Source organism: Anas platyrhynchos, chromosome 5, assembly GCF_047663525.1.
Source record: "Anas platyrhynchos isolate ZD024472 breed Pekin duck chromosome 5, IASCAAS_PekinDuck_T2T, whole genome shotgun sequence".
NCBI lineage: Eukaryota > Metazoa > Chordata > Aves > Anseriformes > Anatidae > Anas > Anas platyrhynchos.
Genome location: NC_092591.1, coordinates 33,699,925 through 33,727,605, shown reverse-complemented (window position 1 = coordinate 33,727,605; position 27,681 = coordinate 33,699,925). Strand labels below are relative to the sequence as shown.

The 27,681-nt window shown below is 42.3% G+C and overlaps 1 protein-coding gene across 3 annotated transcripts in view; it reads left to right on the top strand.

Moving 5' to 3' along the window:
* RPAP1 (RNA polymerase II associated protein 1) overlaps positions 1-27,681 on the top strand; it is a 42,066-nt gene continuing 14,385 nt past the window's right edge. Inside the window, exons 1-15 of one of the 3 annotated variants that reach the window (XM_027459581.3) lie at positions 1-148; positions 4,278-4,495; positions 5,437-5,579; positions 6,137-6,229; positions 7,578-7,758; positions 9,131-9,307; positions 11,581-11,787; positions 16,409-16,524; positions 16,971-17,069; positions 17,526-17,627; positions 19,172-19,339; positions 21,655-21,837; positions 23,376-23,510; positions 23,683-23,862; positions 26,519-26,676. In XM_027459581.3, the coding sequence (XP_027315382.3) occupies positions 33-148; positions 4,278-4,495; positions 5,437-5,579; positions 6,137-6,229; positions 7,578-7,758; positions 9,131-9,307; positions 11,581-11,787; positions 16,409-16,524; positions 16,971-17,069; positions 17,526-17,627; positions 19,172-19,339; positions 21,655-21,837; positions 23,376-23,510; positions 23,683-23,862; positions 26,519-26,676 (2,276 nt within the window). In that variant the 5' untranslated portion in view covers positions 1-32. Of the gene's footprint in view, positions 149-175; positions 530-4,224; positions 4,496-5,436; positions 5,580-6,136; positions 6,230-7,577; positions 7,759-9,130; positions 9,308-11,580; positions 11,788-16,408; positions 16,525-16,970; positions 17,070-17,525; positions 17,628-19,171; positions 19,340-21,654; positions 21,838-23,375; positions 23,511-23,682; positions 23,863-26,518; positions 26,677-27,681 lie in introns of those variants that run through there. The other 2 variants (XM_027459582.3, XM_005029135.6) reach the window with 2 other exon arrangements.

Below are 27,681 nucleotides of genomic sequence, written 5' to 3'. Positions count from 1 at the left end.
ACCCCCAAGGACGGGCACTGAGGGGAGGCAAAATGGCGCCGCCCCCCCGTGGAGGAGAAGTGCGGGCGGAAGTAGCGCTACCGGGCGGAAGTAGCCGCTGCGGGGCGGAGCGGAAGTGCTGGCGGCGAGCGGTGCGGGCCGAGCGCAGGTGAGTGGTGGCGGGGCCGGGCGCGGGGCCCCGCGCGTTACCGGCCGCCTCAGGAGGCGCTGCCTGCGGCCGCTGGGCGCTCATTTCTCTTTTATTTCAAACCCTGCAGCTTTAATAAACCAATATAACGATGTAGATTTGAGGACGGGGGTGAAACGCTGGCAACTTGCAGTATCTGTTCGGAGCCTGAGGCGGTTTCGTGTTTGTACGCAGCCTGGCGGCCTGTGGAGCCGTAAAATCACAGAGCCACGGAATTAATAAGGTTGGAAAGGGCCTTCGGGGCCATCGGGGCCAGCCCGTTCCCACTTCGCGGCTGGTGTGCGGCTTTGTGGCTCTGCGGGCCTCTGCTGCTGCAGGAGAAACAACGCCAAGTAAATGCAGGTGATGTAGAGCAGAATAAAAGTCGCTGTGACAGGGGATTGCACCGAGTGTGGTCTTGTGTAGCCTGGTGGCAACTACACATCTTCGGCAGGAGCGTGGTGTGCTGCTCGTACAAACTGCTTGATTCTGGTACTGTTCTGTGTTGGCTAGGGGAGGCGGCAGGGAGGAGTAACACGTGCCTCCGGAGCTCAAGGGCTGCTTCAGGGGAGTGTTGCAGGAGTATTACAAACCTCAGTGTGTCTGTAACGTAAGTGCCACCCTCTGCGATACACCAGTGATGTGTTAGGCTGTGACTGGAGGCCCCTACTGCCCTAACCAGCCTTCCTCCTCAGGGTGACACTTGAGCTGAAGTTGGGTAATCCAGAAACGTGTCTTTGCACTTGAAGCACTCAGAGACTTCGTCGCCGTCTGTCCTTTTGCACCTTTTTTTACTCCAGCTTCACCCATTGGTCCTGACCACGTTTGTTAAACTATCTGCAATGCTGACAGGCTTTTCAAGCAACCATATCCACAGTCCATATCCATGAGTCCAACACATAACAGAAAGGTATTTATTGAGGTTCTTAGTCCAGACAGAGGATACACCAGCAGATGATCCCATGTCTGCATAACAATCACAGCATTCTGGTGTGTATAGGTGCTTATGGGCCTTTCACTGTATTTCTGATCCCTTTGCAGGCATCCCTAGGACAACATGTCTGTCAGGCTGTGTGTGTTGGTTAGGTGGTGGTCCCTGTAGACAGACAACTTCCGAGCGGGTAGCTTTTAAAGTGCAGGTTGCGAGACTGAAGATAACCAGGCTGTGTGGTGCTGGTGGCAGTGCTGATGATCAGTCCAGTTTGTTGTCTTATGTGTTTTCTCTGGGTGCTGATGGATGAGAACTGCTCTTTGTGATGGCCAGGTAAGTGTTGCTAAAGTGTTTAGATAGCCTCCAGAAGGCATGGAAAGAGGTACTGTTTCAAAGTAAATTATGTTTACCTCAGTCTGTCTGCAAGTACCATGTGTATTTAAACAATTTCTTTCCCATTAGGCTGCAGAAGGACCAAGTCAAAGGCCTTGGTTGTATTAAATTTCTAGACTCAGAAAATAGAAAGAACACATTGAAGTTTTTTATCTATTTTTCACACCAGACTAATGCCCCACCTCCGTATTACCACCCTGTAACTGTTTGGGTGTCTTTCATATCCATATGGAGGAAGGACTGACTTTGAGGAAATGGTTCCTGACACGTTTCTGTCCCATCTCTTTAGACAGTGACTGCAAAGTTGGCTTCTTCTGCCTGACAATTCTCCAGGCAATTAAAGGCAGCCTCAAGGCCCCATATATTCTTGAATAATGTAAGTGATATGCAGAGACTCAGACAATGGTGTGTGTGGAAGGGGCTTAGCACAGAAAGATTAGCAGCACGCTTTGCTTAGAACCAGGCGTTTTGTGTCTGTTAATCCTAGCATCATCCTCGCTCAGGCTTTGAAGCCCATGATGACAGGGCATGAAACACTTGGCTTTTGATGCATGCGATGCTGCTTATGCATGTGAAAGGGGGACCTATCTACTGAGGTATGACTACTGGAGCCCCTGTTGAGGCAGAAAGGTCCATAAATAAACCGCGAGTAGGCGTGCGTATGCTAGGAGTGCACAAAAAAGGAGCCGTCTGCAGGAGCTGCAATTTTTGCTGTGCAATTGGAAGGGAACTGGGACCGTTTCTGCCTGCTCAGCATCAGTCAGAGCCACAGTGACATCCCAGGTGTGCGAGGCAAGGTAGCAGCATGCTCCCCTCCCCTACCTTCCTGCTGGGAAGTTGCCCCCAGTGGTGGCCGTGTTCTGCAGACATCCTTGATGCTGTCTGGCAGAGAGGCTGGGCATCTTTTCCCTCTATTGGGAGGGTTTTATGGTTCAGAGGGTATGAGGAAGCTCCCCTTGCTGCTGCCTATGCCATGTGTAGGCTTGGTGTAAATGGAAGTTGTTGTTCTGGGACTCTTGAGCTGACAGCTTTCATTAAGGCCAGCGTGTTGAGATGTCTGAAATCGGCAACTAACTCGTGATGCTGGCATCGGATGAAGAGGCCTGTTTCCTCATTACTGAGTGCTGCAGTGAATGCAGTCCCTGCAAACTCAAAACCTCTGAAAATCCACTTTGTATTGGCGCACAAAGCTCTTAAATCTGAATGGTTTTAGTCCAATTTTTGCACAAAAGCAGGGGCAGGAAGAAGTATTTCAGCTGATCTGGTCTGGCCGTTGTTTTTACATGAAGGTCTTGATTTAAAAAAAAAAAAAAAGAAAAAGAGAAAATCACCAAAACCAAAGAACAACACAGAACTGTGAAAGTGCCTGGGTCTCTTCTTCATTTAGAGATGATGGAGCAAGCAGCATCATATCTAATTGGCATTGGTCAAGAATGGGATCATTGAAAATGGTAGAAATATTCCAAGTGTAGGCCATAAATACTGCATGAGGTAATACTTGTGTAATTCTTGTGTCTTCTAGCATCCTTCCCGCAAGGTATCTGCCCAAGTACTTTACAGAAAAGGATGGTAACAGAGTAAGACAAACAAAACATTGGTTTCAAGGCAGGCTGTGTCTGCACTGGGGTTGAACTTGGTTTTGGTCAGAAATTGACAGAGATTCACTTCAAAGCTTTGCATTTGCTCGTGCATACAGCCTGTCCATATGGGAGATGAACGAAGCTTTAAAAATCCACATCTACGTCCCTTTCCAGCTTCAAAGTAAATTATCGTTGAGTCCTGATCATCTGTTAGAAGTAGAAGAGATCAAATGTGTACAAAGCATTTAAAAATTCTGGGTATGGGAGGGTGTCAGGTCTGCAGCACTAGTTCCGATCAGCAATTCAATTCGAGTGATCGGTATTTGCAAACCCTCGCTGCCTGGGAGAAGTAGATTGATGGTCCCAGGCTGTGGGAGCGAGAGGTGTAGTATTTGCAAGTATTTTCATGGCCAGTAGATGGGAGGTGGAAGAGTTTCTTTCCGTGTAAACTGATATAGACTGAGATACAAGTGTTTATAAATACCACCCATCTCTCATCTGAAAACTGGTCTGAGCAGTGAATGAAAATGCTTGGGAATAGCATAAATTGTGCCAGTAAGAAGACAGTGAAACAGAGAAATGAAGAAGGGTGAGATAAAGAGGAAAACCTTTTTTTTTTCTCTTTTTTTTTTTTTCTTCTGTTGGGAGATTAGAGAAAGGGAGTGATAGTGGTGAGTGTATTGTCCAAAATCTACATGGAGAGGCTCTTGCATCCTGACAGAGATGCTGGTGGCGGGATCTTGATAAGACAGTATGGTGGAGGCAGGAGGTGTGCATGTCCCTCTCCCTCTGACATTCTTGTTTGCTGATACTGGAATAAGTCAACCCTACTGCCTTGGCACAGGTACTTCCGTGGCTTTGCAAATCCAAGGCCGTGTGGCTGGCATTCTGGCAGTGATAGACTTGTTGGCCAGTTCTGTGCTGGATGGATGCCATTCTGCTCCAGCTGGATGCTAGAGCAGGTGTTGGCTTGCCTAGTGGCATGGTGTTTGGCAGTGAAGAACAAGGTGAGTGGTTTGTCTGGGGCTCTGGTACAACTAGTTGTATCCTGGGGTGATCCTGAAGTAGATCCTGAAGAGCTGCAGTTTGTACAGAAACAACAGAGCAGGACAAAAATGTGTAATTTTCGCTTGCTGCCCTCGTCCTTTCCTCAGGAACACCAGTCCTCTAACCCGTTTTCCACATCTTCCATGTGAACACCACACAGGGCCGGCCTGCAGGAGCAAGAAGGCAGGATGTTGTCAAGACCAAAGCCTGGCGAGTCCGAGGCAGACCTGATACACTTCCAAAACCAGTTCCTGGCAGCCAGAGCTTCACCTGCAGTGAAGATTGTGAAGAAAGCAGACAAGAGAAAGGGGGAGGAAGGGAGCACAGATGCTGAGAGACCCCCGCTGCAGGACAGCAAGGATGTGGTGATGCTGGATGGTAATTTCCCTTGTGGGGCTCCCTGAATTGCTTGGCTTCTCTCTGCCTTTCAGTTCTTCCCTTTGAACTTGCTGTTGTACGCCTGCATATATCCCCATTGTAGTATTTGTTCTTGGCCTTGTTTGAAAATGCCCTTGTCCAACATTACTATGTGCAGTAGAAACACCTTTCCAACACACTGTCTTCATCTACATTTATCAGCTGTCTGTGGTACCTTGCCAATCACAGAAAATACCTCTTGCAATGAGATGTGTATTCATTGGACTCTGGGTGCTTACTTTGCCATCTATCCAGGCCCCCTTCTCACTGTCTCTGAGATTTAGCTCTGCTAGCGGTTCCAAATTTCAGCTGGCAGATCTCTTTTGATAAACTTCCTTCTTGTGGTTTTGTTTTCCTCCACCAGTAGTAACGCTTGTCATGCACTTAATAGTCTCAGAAGCTCAAGGTGCTTTCTTGAAAGCAACAGTTTAAATCTTGCAGAGCTTGCTTCTAGGTAAGAAATGCGATCCCAGTTAAGAGTGAAACGAAGGCCTTGACTAGCTAGCTTGTGATCATACTAATCACTCGCTGTTGGAGCTGGCAGTGGAACTGTGCTTTTCTGTGCCTGAACACAACCTGCAAGGACACCAGTTGTTTCTGTACAGCCTTCTTTCTTCCCTTAAGATTTGCTGTCAGGCCTCAGTACCCTTTTCTGCTTATGCACCTCTTTGAAAAAACTTTGGTGCCAATACATAAATAATAAAATTCTTAAGCATGTTGCTCTCCATTATCCAGTGCAAGTCAGAGACGGAGGGTTCTTAGTTGTCTTACTGCTTCCTCATCTGGTTTGTTTCTCATCATAGCAATAATAGGTGCTGTTAGGGAGAGTTTGGTTTGATACCTATTGTGTAGTAGTTATACATGAGTAATCTGTCTGGTTTTTTTTTATTTCCTCTCCACAGATTTTCCTGATGTTCTCCCAGCTCTAACTCCTGGTCCTCCAAAAAAGTCCAAAAGTGCCTCTGTCCACTTTGAGGATGAAGATCCAGAGGAAAGACTTGAGAGTCATGATCGGCACATTACAGCAGTCTTCAGCAAAATCATTGTATGTCTAGCCTTCACCTGATAGTCCAGTGGTTTTTGAGTGCTATGAACTGCACAGGGATGAAGGGTTCTGTTGCTGCTTTTTATTTCTGCAGTGTAACGAAGCAGTTGTGGCACTGTAGACCAATGCCCTGAAGCATCCTGGGGGAAAAAAAACCTCATTGGGTATATTTTTGCTGTCAGCTAAACATGGGTTTGAATCTGCTGTCCAGTCCAGAGTGCCTACAGATCACGCTGCATGCGTGCAGGATTGTGCTCTAGTGTGGATTTGGGTGAGGTTCTGCTTTCTCTGAAGGGGATGTTCTTATTGCTCTGCATTGGTCCTGGTTTCCCTACATCTGAATCTTCGGGTGGCTTGTGGAGCATGGCAGCACAGACTTTTGGAAGATAGCCTCACCTTGGCTTCAAGTAAGCACAAGGTGTTCTGAGCCTGACAGCTACGTAACAGAAAGCTTGTGAGCTGCAGAGCTGAGAGTTTAGCCCACTCTTAGCTAAACAGTATAAACATGTGGGGCTGTTCTTCTGGTTTCTACAGCATTGGATTTTTTTTTGCTGCAGGAACGAGACACGAGCGCAGTAGAAGTGACCATGCCAGTGCCCACTGGAGACCCATTTCCCAGGACATTTCACCGTTCTGAGATAAAAAGTGAGGTAAGAGTGGGACCAACTGTTCTATGCTACCTTCATTAACTATTAAGTCTTCTCCACAACAAAGTGCAGTGCCTGGTGACTGGTAGGGCTCCAAATAAGTGACTGTGCATGCTGGAGATAGGAGTTGGCTCAGCATCGTTCTGGCATTGTCTTCTTGGTACAGGAGAAAATTCTCCTACCAAACTGCCATCAAATAGGCAGTCTATACCCTGCAATTAAATAACACTGGAATTCTTTCAGTTTAGGAAAAGGCAATCCCCTTCAGCTAACTTTAGTGAGAAGGATCAAATCTGCCCTGTTGTAAGACAGCGTGTTCTGCCTTGCTTTTTTTGAGAAACAGTTTCTGTGAATTTGCCCATCAGGTTTGTGTAAGTCTGTACTTACTCAAGTTGCCCCTGATTCTTCCTGGAATGACATTTGAATGTGGTTGCTCAGATTATCTTTTGCAGCTTCTTAGATTTTGACATAAAATTTGTTCTGAGGCTGTAAAGCTGGAAGCCATGGCTGCTATCATCAGAGTAGTTGTTGTTGTAGCAAGAGCTGCTAGCTGAGTAAGTGTCAGATACTGGGAAATGGAATGCGATTGATAGCTATGGTTGCTTTGAAGAGAGGGTTGATTTTGAAGGACAGCTCTCTTGAGAGGAAGTAGTAATTTTCAAACCTACCAGTTCTATTTACCTGATGCAGGAGTACACAGTAGCTACTAAATGTTAAGATTGCCTTTTAAGCTCCTTCTCTGGACTGGGGACATGCAAGAGGTTTTTTTTTTTTTTTTTTTTTCTTAGTCTTCTTCGGATTTCCCGTGTATCAAAAGCTGTTCAGAGCCTTGCCCTTCCATCGCCTAGGCAGGCAGAACAGTAATTTAGTCAGGATTATTTTAGCACCACTTGCCCACTTCTTACTGTGTAAATCTCTTCACCCTGCTGCTCTCTAATCACCTTATAAGAAGCCTGTTCCAAGCATGTGGTGAGCACAGTACAGCCCCATTTATCCTCAGAAATGCAAAGTATTCAGCTATGCAAGGTTTCCAAGCAGCAGGAAAGCTGGAACTGTTATGTTTGGTGATATTTTAGGTGTACTCGCCTGGTCTGAGTTATAATTAATCATCTTCTCTCCCTAGGTAGAAAAAACATTCAGGTGTTTTGTCTCTCTGTCCTAGCATTAAATTGTATGGTAAAAAACCGAACAGCACCTGCACGGAAAAGGGCAGGTGGCTGCCAGCAGCTTCTCCTGTGTCGTGTCCCAAAGTCTGATCCGAGGGTGTCTTTAGGATCAGATTTACATATTTTTTTAGTGCCAGGTGTGCGGGGGAGTCTGAGATGGTGACACATGGCTTCCTTGTTTGCAGGTGAAGGTGGGATCTGGAAGAAAAAGCATCTTTGCACAAAAGATGGCAGCAAGAAGGGCTGCTGAAAAGGAAGCAACAGCTCCCTCTGCTGCTGAGTGCGTGCAAGTAAGATCAGCTCCTCGGGATGCCCTGGATCCTGAGGGATCAACAGAAGAGGCACCTCGGCCTGGCAACAGGGATGGTAAGTGGAAAAGGTTCTGCTTATCCAGTCTACTATATTTATATAGCCTTAATAATATCATAAAAGCAGTGCACCTTATCTTTAAACTAGGGAAACCTTATTGTCCTTAGTTCAGACATTGCAAAGTCACTTGGAATGTCTGTGGCATGGCAAGGATTTGAAATGGTCAGAGACCCAAATTAACATTCTAAAATTGGGTCAGCTTTCACAATAATTTTCTCTTCTGTTTTTACACAAGGCCAAATAGTTTTATTTTTCAAGGTTCTTGCCCTCCTTTTCTTCTCTCTCTGTCACATGTATAGCATTTATTGGTTCATCAGTAGTTTTTGCAATTTTTGGAGAAGGGTCCATCTTGTGCACCATGATGGTTCAGGACCCCTGTGAAAGGTTCCCATTGCTACTGCCTGGAAGTTGAAAGCTCAGTCTTCCATCCCTGGATGCTCTGCCATGAGACTGTGGCTTTGCTTTATAAGGAGTGTTGTGAGGCAGCGCTGAGTCAGTGCCACCTCCAGCAGTTATTTGTCTGACAGCAATGTGACAAGGAAAGATGAAACCAATTCAAGTGGTACCTGCAGCTCCAGGCTTCTGTGTGCGCATGCACGTGTGTGTCTTGAGCAGTCCCCTCTGCACAGGATTACCATATGTCTGGGTTTTTCCCTGACATCCTCTTTTTCACATTGAAACGGATGCTAGATGTCATGTAAAGGTTCTCATCGTTTGGCTAAGGATCCTGTCAAAGAATTGGTAAGAAAACCTTCAGCATGCTGTGTGGTGTTTGCACTAACCCACCACCCAGGTCAATTGCTGTTTGCTGTATACCCTGTTACAATTGTGCCAGTGTACTTCTGTCTGAGAAATACCAAAGGGAAACAGCAGCCCCATGGCTGTGATCCCCTTGAAGCAGGAGAACACTTATAAATGTAGTAACACAACAGAGGGATCAGGAAATGGCTTAGCCTCTATAAGATTGCTGGGGAAGGGTTTCTGTGAGAGGGTTGCTAGAAGCAAGAGGAGAAGCAGAGTAGCTCCGTTTCTTGTAATAAACATTATGCTCAAGTTCACCTTTTGTTGCTTTGCTTTACAGAAACTAAATTAATTCTCTCTTGTCCCTCCCCAACTCCTAATGAAACAAGGCAGAAATGGTGTTTTGTTGTCACATGGGACAAAAAACTGAAAGCCCAAATACTTTGTTTCAAGATAAATTAAACTTTCCTCCTGTTTTAACTTGGCTACCAAGTTTTTTTTTTTTTTTTTTTTTTTTTTTAAAAAAAAAAAAGTGTTTGTGGATTCTGCTTGATAATGACAAAATCTAAAAGAGCTTACAATACCAGAGACTTAAATCGCTAACTGCTTTCTTTGCTGGATCTTTTAGATAAAGCTGATGACTTTTTTACCACTCAGCGGCCTTGTATCATAACGGGAGAGGGTCTTGGAAGCCAAAAGAGTGAGCAGGAAGCTCAGGCTATTCACAAAGAGAACTTGGAGAAGCTGCAGTCCATGTCCCAGGAAGAGATCCTGCAGGAACAGGAAAAGCTTCTGGCTCAGCTGGGTATGTGCTTCCCAGGGTGAATTCCCCTCAAGGCATGGAAGTTTACTGAACTTGTAGGTCTCTCAAAGTCTCAACAAATATGCAGATCAAAGATGGGAGCTCAGGATCACCAGTCATTGCACATGGGGGTAGTTTAACTTCCATGTCATGTCAGTAGCTTATGAGTAAGAATCAAGTGTGAAGGAGTTTCAAGAGTGCTTATTCTTCAGTGAGAGGGGGCTTACACTAACACTCTCTTCTTTCCCCTTTGCTGTGGGATTGCTGTGTATTTTGTACACCTGATACCCGGTTACATGTACATGTACTGGGGTCCTAAAATGTAATTCTGTGATGCCTGTAAGAAAGGTAACAGAATCTTGCTTTTCTAACTTCACTGTTTGTAACAACAGCATGTGTATGAAAAATACCTTGTTCATGCATATTCTTCTTGTGACTGATTTGTTGCCTTTGCTTCTTTCACCCACCACTCAGCCTGTCAGGGTATTAGTGAAGCAAACACTTAAGGATTTAAAAAAGGATAGGGGATATGTTAAGTATTTTTCAACAATTAATTATTTTTTTTAAGCCGCATATGTATTTATGTACCTTATGGGTTGAAGTTATAAATCTTTCAGTCTTTGAGGCCTGAAGTATACTGGGGGTTATTTTGGTATTCTGAAAATATCCGTGCCCAGGGAATCATGCACAATGAAGCAACTCCTAAACTAAGTTGCCTGCTTGCGAATGAGCTTGGGAACTGGACAGGTACAGACATGTGGATTCAAGAGACTTTTCCTCCATATTCAGGAGTCAGAATAATTTGTGGGTGTTTATTGCTGACCAGTTTCAGAATTCACCTCTTAAGCATGAAGTAAATGAGACTGCTTGGGGTGGATTGTGAGGGTGGGTAGGGTCTTCAAACTCTTATAGTTGTCACTAGTTTGTTTTTACCTATGGACACTGTGTGCAGAAATATTTTTTTTTTTCATACTGTGCACAGATTTATATAATTGGTGACTTTTGATTAATGTTTTTATGAAATAGGGAATATAGCCTCTTCATTGCTGCATACAGTAAAGTGTGGGAAAGTGACAGCTTTGCCTGCATTCAATAAAAAAATATGGATGCTTTAATGAGGTGGGGCTGAATGCCTCTCCCTCACTGAGGGAGGTTTATACTGCCTCATGAGAAGAGCATGCAGCAGTCACAAGTGTGGGATGGATCCCTGCATCCTCTTCAAACTGTTCAAGAGATGAAGCAGTTGTTTCTTTTTTGGGGGATGACCTCTGTTGCGTGCAGAGAACTGAATTGCTTGTCCTTTGTCCTCCAAGGAATAAATAACCAATGGAAGATATATTCTTCTTACTTTACACGTGCCTGACATGGTTTATCAAAGTGTCTCTGTGTGTTTTAGGGAGGTAGTGCACAGGCTCTTGCTATTTGTCTCAGGCATAAACATCCCAACACCATCTTCAAGATGGAAAATCATCTTCCAGAGTGAGAAAATGCACTTCATCAAAAACGATGCAGTATATCTGTAGTAGATCTGAAAGTAACATGTAAAAGTCTCCAGATGCTTTCTTGTTTGAGAGAGGAATCTTAGCTGTGCTTCAAAACACCCCTGCCTCCCAAGCGTTCCTCTTCTCCAAAGCATGAAGAGAACGATCACTTATGTTTTCTGGATGTTATTAGACCATAATTAAGTCTCAGGATGCGGAATCAGTTCAGAATGAACAAGATCTCCTTCTCCTAACTTAATATGTAGACCGTGCACTGCAGTTCTAGTGCAATTCAGTACAGCAGGTAATTCTTTTTGTGGTGTCTGTTCTGTGTACTCTCATAGCATTCAGAACTGAACAATTCACAGACAGGGTAGGCAAACTGTCAGACCTGGCTTCCTCCCATAAATCACAGACCAGAGTTCTCTCTGTAACGAATGGTCTTGTATGGCTGTGCCTTTTTCAGTAGCAGTGAGGGGGAAAGAAACAATTCTGGTTTTGTTTGTAAGTCAGAAGAATAAACAGATTTTTTTTTTGCTGCTTTACCTTGAAAAACATTTATCATCTCTCTCTCTGGTGTCACCTCACCAGAGAGTTGTCCCCAGTTTACATGCTCAGGAGGTCATAAAGCAGTTAAGTGCCTCAATTTGAAAAGAAATGACAGCTGGCACAGAAGAAGGGGATATGTGGAATGGGAATGGAAAGACTAAGATAAATAGCAAGACCTATAGGCGTTATCAAGTATTTTGAGACTTTCTATCACTTCTCTGTCTCTCTCTTTGTCAATACTTGCAGATCCCAGTTTAGTTGCTTTCTTAAAGTCACGACGTGGTGTTAATGTAGGCCAGAAAAACGAATTAAAAAAGGAACAGAACAGACCGGAGGAGTTTGTGGAATCTCTGACTGTGCCTCAGCATGGTGTAGGAGCATCTCTTTCCATACAGGAGTCAGATCTGGAAGAATCTGTAAGGAAGGAAGAAAATATGAAAATGGAAATGACAGGTAAGAAACAAAGTACATGTTGTTAATGTTCTAAACGTAAATGTAAAGTTTATATAGAGTTTGCGTCAATCCAGATTGGAGTTCTTTGGCACTTTGTTAATTAGTCAAATCAGAAATTTATCATGATATTTAAGGAATTTTTTTTTTTGAGCTAAGGAAAGAGCATCCTTGTCATTTCTAGTTGAGCTCTGTAGGTTAGAAGCATGATACACTACGTAATGGAGGTGGTGAGCTATGCAGTGGGAGATCTTGCTTTGTTTTGGGAATTTGCTCTGAGATCTCTGTTCTTACCTTCCTTGGGAAGGAAAACGTGTTTTAAACAGGAAGTGTCATTGCTTTTCTGTTCAGTCGTGTAAACAGGGAAACAGAAGAGTATGATAGATGCAGCTGCTGCTTGAATAATTTCTTTTAACTGGGACTAGGTGGGAACAGAAGGTTGTTGGGTAAATTTCTTTAAAAAGAATCACTGATGTGCTCACAGGATAGCATGAAGATGACAATCTAATCTCAGTGAAATTGCTCATACAGCATGTGAATGTCATATCATGACACTGCTCCAGGTGGCATCACTCTGTGGCTTGTATTACAGAGCCCATAAAGTCATTTCCAAGTTTTCCTTTGTGTGCCATAGGTGGAAGGAAGTATTAAGGTGTAGAAAGTTCTGCTCTTTTGGAAGAATTGCATAGAGCTGTTGCCTTTAATGGCAGAACACTTTAATACTCAATTTTGCCATTGGTTCTTTTATCTTGTATATCTTGGTGATGCAAGAGAGTGGTAGTGTGTCAAAAAGAATGAAGATGTGAAAGTTTGCTGATGGAAATCTTTATTTTAGCCCTCAAACTGGCAAGAGACCTAAGTCTGTGTGTGCACTCATATCAGAACTGGGTCCCCTGAACTTGCCTGCCTGTGAATTTCTGCATGTTGTTCGCATCTCTTATTTCCCTTTCTAAATGACGTAAGGAGTCTTTGATGGGCCACTAGGGGAAAGTTTTACCTCTTGCTTAATTACCTGCTTGTAAGTGTTGGCTTGTCCCCGTGTTCCAGGCAGGCTAAGGAAGCTTGCACTGATGCTGCCAGTGTTGCTTCTGCAATTTTTGTGCTTGCATCAGAAGAAAGCTGCTTTATCCCAGGCAGTTAGAGTAGCCCTTATATTCTCATGGCAGACAAAAGAGTTTTCCTCCTTATGTTTCTGTTATTATTGTTGCTTTCCTCACTGCAGTTTTTTTTTTTTCTTTAGTCATTTCTTTGTCATGATTTTAGACTCCCATTCTCATAATTCTGAATGCTTTTGTTTGTAGCATGTATGAAAGAGACATCTCTCCTTCATTAGCATGCTTTTTTTCCCATTTTCATGTTGATCTTTGGCTTCTGATGCATTCTTTGTGTCCCAGTGCAACATGTGGACTGATGAAGGAGGTCTCTGAATCACTCTTGGATTTCAGCTTGATGTTTGCAAGTGACAACTGTTTACCATTTCCTTGATGAGGGGGATGAATCTATGAGCGTGTTTACAAGTGCAAGACAAGGGAAGATGATTAGCCTCTTATTGAAGAAAACACCTCACTGAGCAGTCCTTTTGCTGTTTTTCCCCAAGTTTTACTTTTTCACCAATCCATGTTAATCAAAAGAGCTGTTCTTACTGCTTTTCTGAGAACAGTTGGGTGCACAAGTAGCACCTGTTTAAGTGACATTCCTTTACTCACCTGGGAGCAATCGGAGGAGTGGGTTGTTCAGCTGTAAAGACTGAACAAAATTGTGATGGTGCTCTTGGGAATAGCTCAGTGTTCAGAGCATTGCATCCTGACAGTATATTTTGCTTCCCAAGGAAGACTGCAGAGGAAAGAAAAAGCAATTTTCTTGGGATATTCAAAAAAAAAACAAAGAAAGCACGAGCGGGAACATCGTTATAAAACAAAGGGAAGCCTTTCTAGCACCTGAATTTATGCCTACAGCCTATCTTGGCTAACAGGAGACATAAAAATGTCATGAACAACCCAGCAGAAATGGTCATTCTGAGTTTCCTCAGGAAGAGGAGGATAATAGAAAAGAACACAATTAATTGCTCAGAACTCAAACTTGCCTCTCTAATAAGATAAAAGGCCACTGTTTCTAATAAACAAGATAGTGAGGCCTTTATCTAGCAACTTGTAATCTTATCAAATCAAAAAACAAATTCTGGCATCAAGACAAAAGAGAAAGCAAACAAGAAAAGGAAGAATTTGTTTGGTAGCCCTTAATTTAATGCAAATCTGAAAAAGTTCAGTACAAATGTTGTATTCAGACTGTCAGCTTGTGTTTCTCTAAAGGATTTTCTCAGTAGCTGAACAATCTGCTGATGCCTTGGAATATATCTGTCTTGTTGACAAGATCATAATGCTAAGGGCTGATGGTAATATGTGTAATCCTATTCATAGAATGATTAACTAATCACGGAATGATTATCCAATTTAGTGATTAATGGAGGAGAAAACAATTTATTGAATTACAAATGTCAATAGATTTAATTTTTTTTTTTCTGTTGATTTTATTTCCTTTGGTTTTGCACCCACCACCCACAACCATTCCACTTACTTGCATTTCAGATGCTTTTTCTGTCTCTTCAATTAAAATGTGTGCTGAGCCTTTGGCTGAAATTCTGTGGAACAGCTTTCTGGCTGGAGAAGATAACACTGTGCTTGGTTCCTTGCCTGACTCAGTACCACATTGATCATAAGGGTGAAGTTTCATCCTAAAAAATGATAAGTGCCCTTCCTGAAAGTTTATCTGTTAATTGGTGTAAAGTAAAAGGTTGGGTTGGGGCCAGTTATCAGCAGGGAAAGATCTGATGAAAGAAGAGCATCTCAGCTGGACTTACTATTCCTTAATAAAATCACAGAATGGTTTGGGTTGGAAGGGACCTTAAAGACCTGGTTCCAACGCCCTGCCATGGGCAGGGACACCTCCCACTAGACCAGGTTGCCCAAAGCCCCATCCAGCCTGGCCTTGAACACCTCAAGGGATGGGGCATCCACAGCTTCTCTGGGCAGCCTGTACCAGTGCCTCACCACCATCCAAGTAAAGAATTTCTTTCTAACATGTAATCTAGATCTCTCCTCTTCTAGCTTAAAACCATTCCTCCTTTTCTGTGGGGCCGCTCTTGGTGGGTTCTCTCAGTGTATCCTCTTGGCTGGGATTGCCCTGACCCAGGTGCAGCACCCTGCACTTGGACTTGTTGAACCTCATTAGGTTCACATGAGCCTGTCTCAAGCCTGTCCAGGTCCCTTTGGATGGCATCCCTTCCTTCTGTTGTGTCAGCTGCACCACTCAGCTTGGTGGTGTCTGCACACTTGCTGAGGGTGCACTCGATCCCACTCTCTGTATCATAAAGAAAATAAACAGCACCAGTCCCAGGACAGACCCCTGAGGGACACCACGTGTCAGCAGCCACCTGAATGTAGAGCTGGTGACAGCTGTGGATGCGGCCATCCACCCAGTTCCCTATCTGAAGTTCAGATCCATCTCTCTCCAATTCAGAGATTTCCTTGCAACAGAAGACCAGAGCACTAGGATTAATAGCTGCAGTGCAAATTAATTTTGGGCTTGTTTTGCTGCAGTAGGAATGATGATCCTGCTTTTCATGCCCTCAGTCTGCCTGTTTCTGTCCACATGTGATTTCTCTTGAGATAGCAAAGACTTAGTTCATTCTTCTCACAGCAGTGTGGGATGGTTTCCTACTAGCAAAGCATTACCTTTGCTGGTTTTTAGGTAACTCCCAATTAAATCTCTCCTGTCCCTTCACTTGGGAGATCCTTCCACATGCTGATCTGTCTCTTTCCTAGGGCAATTCTTGTGATGACAAGCATAAATGTCTTGTTTCTCAAATTGTTCTGGTCAAAGCTCCTTAACAAGTTAAATCTGTAGTTTCTTCCCTTAGTGCTTGCACCTCTGAAATTCTTGTTCAACTGCCCAGTTTCCCCACTGAGCTGTTTCTCAGGCAAGCTGTGTAAATTTTCACTTGTTCTGTGTTTTTTTTTTTTTTTTTTTCCTCCCAAGCTGATCTCCTCAAGTCTTTAGAGAGAGACACAGAATGAAGAGCAGTATTGGAGGTGCTGTGGAAGCATGAGTATTAGCACTGGTGCTCCCGCTGGTGCATCTAGGCTGACTTTGTACTGGCATCTTTAAAACCATGCTTCACAACAGAGCAGTAATTTGCCTGGAGCTACTTGCATTACTACTTCTTTTGAATCATTTCGCATCTCCCATAACACTCCCTTCCTTGAATGATATTCATTTGCTTTCTTCAAAGTAGGACTGATATTATTTTCTGCCCTGGTTCTGATCACTTTACTTAATTTGTATCCTGACTTCAGTTTTCCACCAAATTAGCAGTCTGTTAATTTCATTACAGTGCTGTTTACTTCCTTTTCTAGCTCTCCTGGAAGACGAAAACAGCTTTAAATCTTTGATATTTATGCATCAGCCAACAGTCAGGTTGAAAATTGTTTTCTTATTTTACATGAATACTATATTTGATGCAGCCAAATCAGGTTTTTAAGCCAAATAGTTTGGCAAAGAGGGAGTAGTATTTTCTTCATCTTTGCTTCAAATGTAAGGCTTCTTTTTTTTCCTTTTTCCTCCGAAGATGATGATCTGCCTGTGAAGCCGAAGAAGGAGTGGATCCACATGGACAATGTGGAATTTGAGAAGCTGGAGTGGATGAAAGATTTGCCTTCACCCCGACAGAAGAAAACCAAAAAGGTTTAAAAGCAGAAACTGATTTTTCATGTTCTTGAGGTGTCTGGTTCATGTTTCTCAGCAATAACAGTTTTGAAGGTTTCATAAACCACTCCTCTGGTTACTTAATCTGAGAGATTTTTGTAAGAATGAGAGGTCCCTTAGTCTTTTTCATGAGGTGAGGTGATACGTTGTCTCTTTAGTCTGCAGTGCTCAAGAGAGCTACAAAGTGAGAGTCTAGCAACTGTCATCTGTGATGAAACAGGTCTGAAATCTAAGAAAAAAAAAAAAGGAAAGAAAATTGAGTAAACTTTTTTTTTTTTCTAAAAAGAATTTGAGGTCTGATCTGGGGAGTTTGAGGTGTCACTTCTCAGAATTTGATTTAAGAAGTGGAATTTTAAATGGTGAATAGAGTACAAGGCACTAGAAATAATCCTTCTCTCTCCCCCTGCACCCTTCCTTTATATTAGGGAATGCAAGCTCGATTCAGCTTAAAGGGAGACTTGATTCCTGCAGACGCTGATTTGCCTACTCATCTAGGCCTGCATCACCATGGAGAAGAGGCAGAGGTAGGTGTAATGAAGCAGAAAGGAAGGAGCACACCCATTTTCTGTGTTTAATTTGTCAGATTCCTTTTGTGTCAATGCTTTTTAGTGACAAAACCCTCAGGAAAGCGTGGATGTATGGTTTCCTTTTGAAACAAGCTCCTGAAGAGAAGTTGGGTGTGCTTGCATTAACTTGGGTTGTGCATTTGTTTGTTAACTCCATTAATGCTTTTTGTCTTTAACACCATCTGTGGTGTGGAGAAAAAGGTGCACATACTTTCTTTTCTTAAGAAGTAGTTTTCTTCCATATGTAATCCATCAGAATCTGTTCCATGATTGATGTGAAATAGCAAACAACATTGAGTTGCAATTTGTCTCCTGTTAGGCACTATTTTAGAGCCAATCTTACTTTATTTTAAGGGGCCTGTTTTGCCTATAGTAGCTTTTGTTTTTGTTTTGTTCTTTTCCTTCCCTGTTTAGAGGGCTGGTTATTCTCTCCAAGAGCTCTTTCATTTATCTCGCAGCCAAGTTATTCAACAGAGGACGCTGGCTCTACAGGTTTTGGGTCGTATTGTTCAAAAGGTAAGCCACTTTCCATGGAACTTCTCCCCATAATTCAGATTTGCAGTGGATCAGGGTCCGTGTTCTCTGGTGCTAGTTGTTTGCTTTCTTTTATTTAATGAAGGTGAGCAAAATCAATTGCAGAGTATTCTTTTTACCCTGAGGATCTTGCTGTTAGAAAACCTACAGTGTTGGCAGATAAACCGAGTTTCAGGTTTCTCTGCGGAGAGTTGTTTTCAGATGTTGCTCAGCAGCAGTGCTGAAATTTCAGTTCCTTGTTTCTTTGGACAAAAGTTGTTTTTTGGGGGTTACTTCTGTGATAAAAGCTATCCTTGGCAATGACCCTTTCATTTTTGTTGCCAGAACCAGCTACATGATGTGCTTGTTCTGTAGGTGGTGAGAACGAACCAGCCTACTCTTACAGTGACGGGCATAAAGCAGAGTGAATATTTACTTCCATGCACCTTCCCATCTAACTCTCTCGGGGGAAGTACTAACCTTTCCCCCAACAGCAGTGGAGGCAGAGAAGAAACAGTATGGTTTTGAGAAGAAAGGTGGGGCAGAACAGGATGAAGTCGTGAGATGGGTCAAGACTTCAGAAAGATGGGTTCAGACTTCTCTGGATTAAGGAATTGGAGTTATGCCTCTCTATAGGATGAAAGGAAGAGAAAATAAAGAACAATTTTTCTTAAAACCTCTTCTGTGGGAAACAGCTGACTTGCTTCCTTGATTATTATTATGGGATGGTTGTGGACTACTCAGAAAAGGTAGCCCAAGACTGACCTAAGCAGAAGAAGATTTCTTGTGCTCTAAACCAGATGGGTAGTATGCCACCAAGTTGCTGAAACATCATTGGAATATGAAATTATTCAATTAGAACACTTCTTTTTTCCTGTGTTGGCCCTTGAGTCACAGAATTATAAGTGGGAAGAGATGTTTGTAGCATGTCAAACAGGGTGGGCATTCTGGTGAATTTCTGTTCTGCTCTTGGGAGCATGCGACCCTCCCTCCCCCTGTGCAGAGAGGAAGTGTAAGCACAACGCAAAAACAGGAGCCATTCATCAGTAGGTAATGTTCCCTAGAAAGGCTCTCTATTCTGTCATGTACATTTATGAGTACTTACCAATTTGTGTTACCTTGCTGTATAGCAAGGCCCTAGACTGTGGGAAGTTTGTATCAGTCAGTGATGACCTACAGTAAGGTTGCATGGAAGACTCCTAACTCTGTAGTGATAACAGCCAGTGGTCAGAATGTGGCTCAGGTGCCCAGTTTCATAGTATCTACACAGATTTTACTGCACTGCTGGCTTTGTAGGTCTTTCAGGATGTCTGAGGTCCTAAGCATTTTGTCTGCCTTTTCATATCACTGCAATGAACTGGGTGATACAAAAATTACCTGTCCCAGTAGGTAGTTCTGAAGTTTCCTTGGAGAACAGCCAGCAGAGCAGCCTGTTGTGCTGACTGCACGCAGTTTAGCTGCTTTGCAATTGCAGTTTGCAATGGGAAGAGGCAAACATGCAACATATCAAGAGCTTTAACACCGGCTCTGTGTGGTGTACCTTTCAGGCTAGGGCTGGGGAGTTTGCATCATCCTTGAAGGGCAGTATTCTGCGTCTGCTGCTTGATGCTGGATTTCTGTTCTTGCTGCGCTTCTCACTGGACGATGCAGTGGATAATGTCATGGCAGCATCTGTTGGCGCTCTCCGGGCTCTACTGGTGTCACTCGATGATGAGGTGAGAAAATCATTACGTGCTCCACTTTGTTTTCATACTAAACTGTTTACAGGAATCAGAATGAAAAGTCGTGGTAAGTAGTTTCAAAGTCTTGCTGGATGGGTTAGCTCAACTGTCAGTAGAACGATATTGCTGTGCTTTGTGACAGACAAGAGGGTGTGTTACTAAGTCTGAGCGTTTCAGTCATCTGTTGTGTTTGAATTAGCTCTGCCTATGATTAAACTCAGTGCGGCTGCTGAGGGATTTTCTCTTCCTTTTTGACACCCTTACAATCTAGATCATGTCACTACTAATGAAAGTGTACAATTTAGTCTTGTTATTTTTATTTTTAATATGGCCTCTTACGTTGTCGGCTTCTTTGTGTAGTTTTCCTGCTTCTGAACAGATTAGTGACTAAATATTCTCCCTGCTTTCCCTCATGCCTCACAGTAGTACTGTTCTCTTTCCCACTCATTGTCCGTTATTTGTTGTTCTCTCATACTTTTCTTTCACTGATAAATACCTCGTTTTCTCTTCTTACGTGTTTTATTTTCTCCATGACGCTTATTCTCCTGTTAGAAAGCTGAAACCTCTTTTGGATGTTCAGAGATACTGGACAGCCCTGAGCAGCGAGATTAAAATGTCTTCGTGGTTGGACAGAAGCAGATCATTATGAACAGAGCAGGTTATGGCCTGTGTTTCAAGTTCCTTTCATGAGAGCTACTCCTGTCATGCTGGAAAGGGACTGGTGTTAGAGAAGAATGGTTAGATCTCAAGAAGTCCACCATAACTTCTCCATTCCATCAGTGCTATCCCTAGTGGAAAGGCAAGGATTGGGTAGCTTTCTCCACCTCTTGCTCTTTTTCTTAGTTATCAGCATAATGGTGTTCTGTTAGTTGAGTGCTGCCCATCTGTGTTAGGTGATTAATGCTATAAACCATCTTCTTAATGTGACTTTTTTTTTTTTTTCTGACATTACTCTTGCTTACATATGTCTACAGTGCTGTGATTCTAAGATCAAAACTTGTGGTTTTATGTCTTGTGTATGTGGGAATTGCTAAATCACTTCATGCCAAAAGCAGTACTGTAAGTGTTGTGTCAGTGTATTTTCCTGTTTGGAGGGTCCTTCCTAGAGTCTCATGCTGCTGAATTTCAAAAGGACCTCGATGAAGTGGCAGGGTTGGAAGTCTAGCCTGCTGCTTCAGATTTTATAAGACAAAACTGGATTTATCCCTGCTGTACACACAGAAGATCAAAATGTATAAATATCTTCTACCAAAATGGTTTGTTCATTCATCAGTGTGTATGGGAAGCACCTTCTTCTTTGTTTCCTTTGAAGACCAGAATCAGATACTATGTTTTTCCTTCTATTGCTGGAATGAAGATTATAGGATAAAGTTGGTATTCCAGGTGGGCCTATAGCCTCGTCCAGTAAAGACAGGCCTCTTCTGATCATACCAGTCAGTTACTCACCAACTTTATTTCATGTTGCTTCTTATTTTTTTTTAATGTCTGATAATAACTTGCACTTTAATTTGAAAATTTTCAAAAAGGACTCAAGGTTCAGTTGAAGTCTACCACTTTTTTTCTGACTAATTTGGTAGTTATTTCTGATTGCTGCTTCAAGAAATGGAAATTTAAAGCAGTTATTAAGTAGTGCAAGGATCAATTTAAATCATCTTTTATATTCTAAAACATTTTGGGGGAAGTAGGTCTGTGGGCACAATCTCCTCTCCAAAGAATTGAAAGCTGCAGTATACTGCAGTATTGCCATAGAACTTGGGGGTATTTGATGCTGTCATTGGTTGTGAACAAAAATGCTTTTTTTCTTTGCTGAAGCTGAGAACGGTCATTCAACAGAAAGCTAGACAAGCATGAACAAACGTGTTGGGTAGTGTTTATTTTAACGTAATAATTTTTACATGGCCATTCTGTTATTTGTTATTTGAGTTCCACACAAGTCCAGAAATGGGAATAGAGCCAATAAATGCCAAATTCCAGTTTAATTTCTAGACCCCTCAGTGGTTATTTTATTTAGTTTTTATCTTAAATGTTTTCCACTTAAGCTGCATTTCTGTTCCCTGTCTAGTGAATTTAATTTACCTCACAGTAATTGCTTTTCATGGTTTCCCAAGTGTCTGTAGGTCATAGGTTAAAAATCACTTCCCTGAAAAAGCATTTCATCCCACTTGTATGTGCTTAGAGTACCTTTACTGTGTTCTCTTTTCCTGGGGTTAGGTGGAAATCAGTAAAGCATTCTTGATTTGATCTGTTTTTTTTGTCTTCCATAATACATCTTTGTGTGAGAATTTTGTGTGCTTTTACTCTCCTTATAGAAATATCTCGATTGGACTTTCTCATGGTACCAAGGGATGGCTGCATTCCCCTTTGTCCCCAACAATGAGGAGGAAGAAGAGGAGGAAGAGGAAGAATTAACTGGAACAGAGAAATCTCAGAATAAAAAACTAAAGGATGAAAACAAGCCAGATCCAGATGTGGCCCGATATGATGTTGTAAAGGTAAGCACAGAGCTAGGTCTCAAATCTTCTTAGGAAAATAGTCTCTGCATGGTAGCTAGGCATGCTGTTGAAATGTGTACCCTTCTGTGTACGCTACTAATGTTCTGAACAAAAGTTTTTTTTAAATCTGCTGAAAGATTGCATGCAGACATGATTTTCAAGCTCATTTACTTGAGCTAAAAGTGAAATGGCTGTAGCCACAATTGAAGTGTCTATATGTGCTGTTGTAAAGTTAAGCAGGAGCATTACAGATGGGTAGATCTGAATTAGATAGATTTGTACAATGACATTCCCTTTTGTGTTTGACATAGGGTGGCTACTTATCGTTTCCCCAATATTGTTTTTCATGTTTGCCTCTCTCAGGAAAAAAAAAAAAAGTTGTAACATTTAGAAGGAATTCTACATATATTTAAACCCAATCCCACATCCCTGATATGAGATCTAACAATATTAATCTGTCATCTCAAACCCAATCCTGGGGGAGCTGATGCAATTCTCTTGCCTGCAGCAGTTGTTAATGTCTGTGATCACATCACTTAATCCGTGTGCTTTAGCCTGTATCCGAATGGCACTTGCTTATAAACTCACTGGGCAATTGAATTACTGTACTTGGGCATCTGGTCTCAGTTAGTGACTTCATGATTTCAGATCTGTTCTACTATGTTACACTGTTTAAAAGGCTTAATAAAAGAGGTGTAGATAACGATGAGGTTAGTTTGTCATTCTGGAAATAGTTACATGGTTAAGCATAAAATATATTAACTTCTCCCAAGTGGCCTGAACTCAGAAGAGATTTGGGATCAAATTCTGCCCTGTTCCAGCTGTTGTGAAATCCATTTCACATCTGCTAATTGTTACAACCCAATTACCCCACATGTTGGAAAAATAATATTGAAACTAGCAGCTGAATTCATTCAAGCCTAGAACCACAACCTTGCCTGACTGCAACTCTTTTTTTTAAATATCAGTTCTATGAACTCAGGCGATATGCCTTTTCCTGGAACTAGGGATGCATAACAATGTCACTTATATTGAAGATTTGTTTCCTAGCACAGTCACTGATCATGGCCTTCTGCTCTGTGAACCATACAAAATCACATGATCTGTCTGCATCTTTCTCTTCCTAGTGCAAAATAGGAATTGGTGTCTGTTTTCTTCTTTCAGTTTTCTCTGATGTAACAGAGACTATCAGCACTAAAGACAGAATACTGCATTAGATGGAGGTGGTGGCTAGCCAAAATGAATCAAAGAGCAAGAGAACCCTTTTCAGCCACATTATGTTTTTGTACTCCTTTATAGGGGAGGTACTCACTGTTACTTGCAGTTTCATACTCTGGAAAACAGAAGTATCCAAAAACCCTGCTGGTAGTCTTATTTAGTCCAGAAGTTCTCCCTGTTGCCCCAGTGGTGATTTTGATACTTTCTGCAGATTTAATTTAGTCTGCTTTTCCCTTCCAGCAACTGTTCAGCGAGCTTCTCTGCTGTTCAGAGAGCTACCATTAGGAGTATAACAGATATTTTGTTTCTTTCCCTTTTAGGGACTTCTGAAGACACGGATCCAGCACCGGCTGAGGTACATTCTTGAGGTGGTACGACCTGTTCCAACAGTAGTCCTGGATATCCTGCACATCCTTACCCACATAGCGAGGCATTCCTCTGAAGCATGCAGCCAGGTAAATTTCCCATTGTACAGCGGTTCAGGAATGGTAAGGAAAGGTTTAAAAAAGGGAAAAAAGAAGCACACAAAGTTATGGCAAGGAGTTAGACAAACTTGGGTGTTCTGTATGTCTTGCTGCTGGAATGGTGTTTCTTTAGTTATTTGTGTTGCCTGCTATTTCTCTGCAGCTGCTTGACTGTCCTCGGTTGATTGACACCATTGTCAGGGAATTTATCCCTACTCAGTGGGATCCTCATGTGGCTGAACCGGGGTGTTTACTCACCAGTCTCCATGGAGTTGCTTGCTCCGCTGCTATGAAGTTCATCAGAGTATTGGCATCTGGAGGCAGAAATGCAACAGCTAGGCTGGTGAGTGATTCTTACAAGAGCTTTTCTGACGGCAGCTGCTGCTGTTCTCTGTGCCTTGCTTCTTAAGTAAGATAGACAGTTAATTGGAGGTGACTGAGCTGAAGGTCTTGATTCAGGCCTGATGAATACATGTGAAACTGGGAGAGATTGTGTTAGGATTCCTGTTGCAGTCCCACTCTGTGGTAAAGAGAAGCAGTAGGGCCACTAAGTTGGTTAAGGAATTGAAGCATCTGATATACAGGGAACAGCTGAGAGTGCTGTAATTGTTTAGGCTTGGCAAGAAAAAGTTCAGGTTGTAGTATGTTTTGTCATTGTGTGTGATGTTTTACATGGGAGGGACCGAGGAAAATGGAGCAAAACTCTTACCCTTTCAGTGGATATACTGATGAGAAGCAATGGGCACAAGTTGAAATAAGGGCATTCCAGATAAACATAAGACTTTTTTTCTACTGTGGAGGTGGTCAAACACTTGAATGAGTTGCACAGAGAGGCTGTGGACTTCCTATCCTTGAAGAAATTCAAAACTCTACTGGACCCAGCTCTGAACAACCTTCTCAAGCTGACTCTGCTCTAAGCAGGGAGGACTGGACTAGGCAATTGCCAGAAGCTCTTTTTGACCAACAACTAATCTGTGGCTCTATAAGCCTATGAATATAGACTTGCCTATGGTTAAAGCACAGCATAGCTCTTAACAGCACTGTCTATGCTCCTTTGGATTTGTTCTGCCAGTTGCAGGCAAACCTTAGAAATCTCTTGGAAGACAGTGTGAGCTGGAATAAAGAAACTGAAATAATCATTGTGAAGAAGGTGCATGTGTATGTTTGGAAGGAGCTGCTGACAGTGTTGCAATCATGCTATCTTCTGTTATGTGCCAGTAGAGGAGCTGTCTCAAGCTTGTATCTACTTTTTTGTTCTGTGTAGTGCAGCTGTGCAAAACCAAATAGCACAGCTGAGTGATGCTGATCGATAGCAGATGCTTAGAGCACACATTGGCACGTAGTGCTCTGTCCTCTCCCGTGTCCTGGCAGCTTAGGACTGCATAAGCCAGAGATCTAATTTGTATCCTTGTCTTTTACAGCCCTGGTTGAACTTTTCCTGCCATGAATTTCTCTTAATAACTCTAAGGTTATTTATCAGTATTTCCAACCTCTCTTAGCTACTTCGGGATGGGTTTTCCACTTCAGAGATAATTGTGTTCACTCATATAGGTCATCACACTAGTGCTATAAATACACAAGATCTACCCAGAGCGGCACACATTACAGAGCAATGAGCACCTCTTAGGGTTGTTAGTTCAATATTTTTAATAGCATCTAATAAATTACCATACAGGAAATTGCTAGCATCAGCACGAGAGTACTAATTTGTGCTACAAGATACATAGAATAATATGCTGATAACAGATAGTGGAATATTTAAAGGCTGCAGGTGGTGGTAGGAACATAATAGAATATCTCTAAATTTTACTCTTCCATGCTTTGTGTACTCCAGATGTTTCAAGGTATGCAAAAAATGTTTACAAGGTTCCTACTACTCAGGCTTTGGTTCTGTTGTGCTCCTATATGGCTCGCTGCATGCACTTGAACATGGGAATTGAAGATAATTAAAACCCAAATCAAAATCGTCAATGTAGGAATTTATTTTACTGAGCAACAAAATTCTTCCATCTTCCTCCTCTGAAAGTAAATATAACTTTGCCCTCTGTTCTGTAGGAGGGGTGTCAAAATTCAGTTTGATTCATCAGCTCCTTTGCTTTCCTACTGGTGTGCAGTGATTTCCCTACAAGATGGCTCTAAAGCATTTGAATTTTAAATGATCTATAATATGTCATTGTGTTGTGAAAAAGACATTGTCAACTCATTTGTTTAGACAGAGCACACACAAGCTTTTGTATGTGTGGGAGAAGGAAAGAGAAGCTCTTTTTTATGGTTAAGCAAAAATACCCAGTTGTTGGGGAGGATAAAAATTATTTCTAGAGAACTTCAGATGAGTCACGTCATGTTTAATTCAGTACTAAAATAACCTGAGAACATTTTCAAGGCACCAAAATTCCATAATTGTATAAAAGTAATAGGCAGGAAGGTACCCTTTTCATGAAATAAACAGAATCATAGAAAGATTCAGGTTGTACGACCTCTGAAAGCCATTAAGTGTGGCCTCCTAAGAAAAATGTAAGCATCTATTCAGTATTTTTGTATACAGTGTCTTCATAAGATAAATCTCTGTGTAATCTTGACTAATAGAGTTCTGCTTATGACTAGTTAAAGAAGGATAATTATATATTTTAAAAGTCAATTGAAAGCTGCAGAGAGCATCTAAAACAAGAGTGTGTGTGGGCTAGACAAACCTCCGCCAGGAGTGATTTAAGTGTGCTTGATCTGTGTAAGGAACAGATTAGGTAATACCTAGACATCCCTCCCAGGAATACTTCTATCTTAATAGCCATTAACCATTTGTTGACTCTTTGTAATACGCTCCCTAAGATTACAGATGCTAAAGACAGATTTGAACACTGTGAAGGGAGCTTAGAATAGTTCGATGCACCAGCAAAGCTACAGGTTTCACTGCAGCTTAATGAGTGTCATGATGCATGGGAGTGAAGCCTCTTATTCCTTTGTCATTTTTGTTCTTTTTCCTGTTTTTTATTTGTTTTCAGCTTAACAAGTTTGAAATGAAGAGCCGATTAATTCGATTTATAGCTGAAGATCCACAGGATCTGCTTCTGCCAAAGGAAGAAGCCATCAGGCTAAGCACTGAAGCCTTCCGGCTGTGGGCTGTGGCTGCTGGCTATGGTCAGGCCTGTGATATCTACAGGTACGGTCCAAAGCTGGAGGAATGGGAACAGCGGGGTGGAGGTCACAAAAGGAAATGGACATCCTGTTCCAGAGGGAGTGAATTTGGGATCTCTAGGATCACGTGCTGCTTCCTTCAAGGGAGTCTTACCTCCCTTTCTTTGGTCTCCTGCAGTAAAACTCAATTTCTAAAGCTATTCATGCTATTTTCTTGTCTTTTTCTTTCTCTCCCTTATCTCCAACATTTAATCATCGGTAATCTCTTACTTCTCTGTACTGTGGGAGGGCACCTGAACTTTTTAGGGCTACATCTTTTTTGCCCTGGCAGGCATGAATAATCTGTGTTTGCATAACATCAAGACACAGTGAGCGCAGCACACCCAGGATTGAATCTGATGAGCTAAGGGCAATCTGAGCAGCAGTCACCAGCATGCATGCTAAATGAAGCAGACTAATGCCAACAAACGGCACTCTGCATTGACTCTCAGTTCAGTATAAAATTAAAGTTCTTGTGCTTGACCTTCAAGGTCTGCACTGAGATAAGTCTGACCTGTCTCAAGCATTGAATCTTCTTCATGTAATTACACTGCCTTGAAACCACAGATAAGCCTGTGGAGTCACCCTGAAGAGGAGTAAAGAGGAGGCCAGGAGTAAGTGTCAGAAGGGAGGTTCTGTCTTTGCAACAGCATTTTATGTTCTCCAGCCCCATCATCTGTCTTGGTTAATAGAAAAAAAAATGTCTATAATTTTTAACGTGGTAAATAATGCTGAGGAAAGAGAAGCAGCAGAAGATTCCTTAAATTTGCATGATTATAACCAAAGACGCTTTGAGCATTTGAGAACTAGAGAAGCAAGAATAAAATAACATTTTTCAAGAGTTGCTCACAATGCTTGGAGGCAGGGTAGGTTCCATTCAGTCGAATTGGGAATGACAGAAGTCCTTCTCTGTCATCTTTTTCCCATGTCTGTTTATTTTTATTATGTTGGTGGTGTTTGTTCTCGTCTTATCTTAGTAATCCTTATAAAC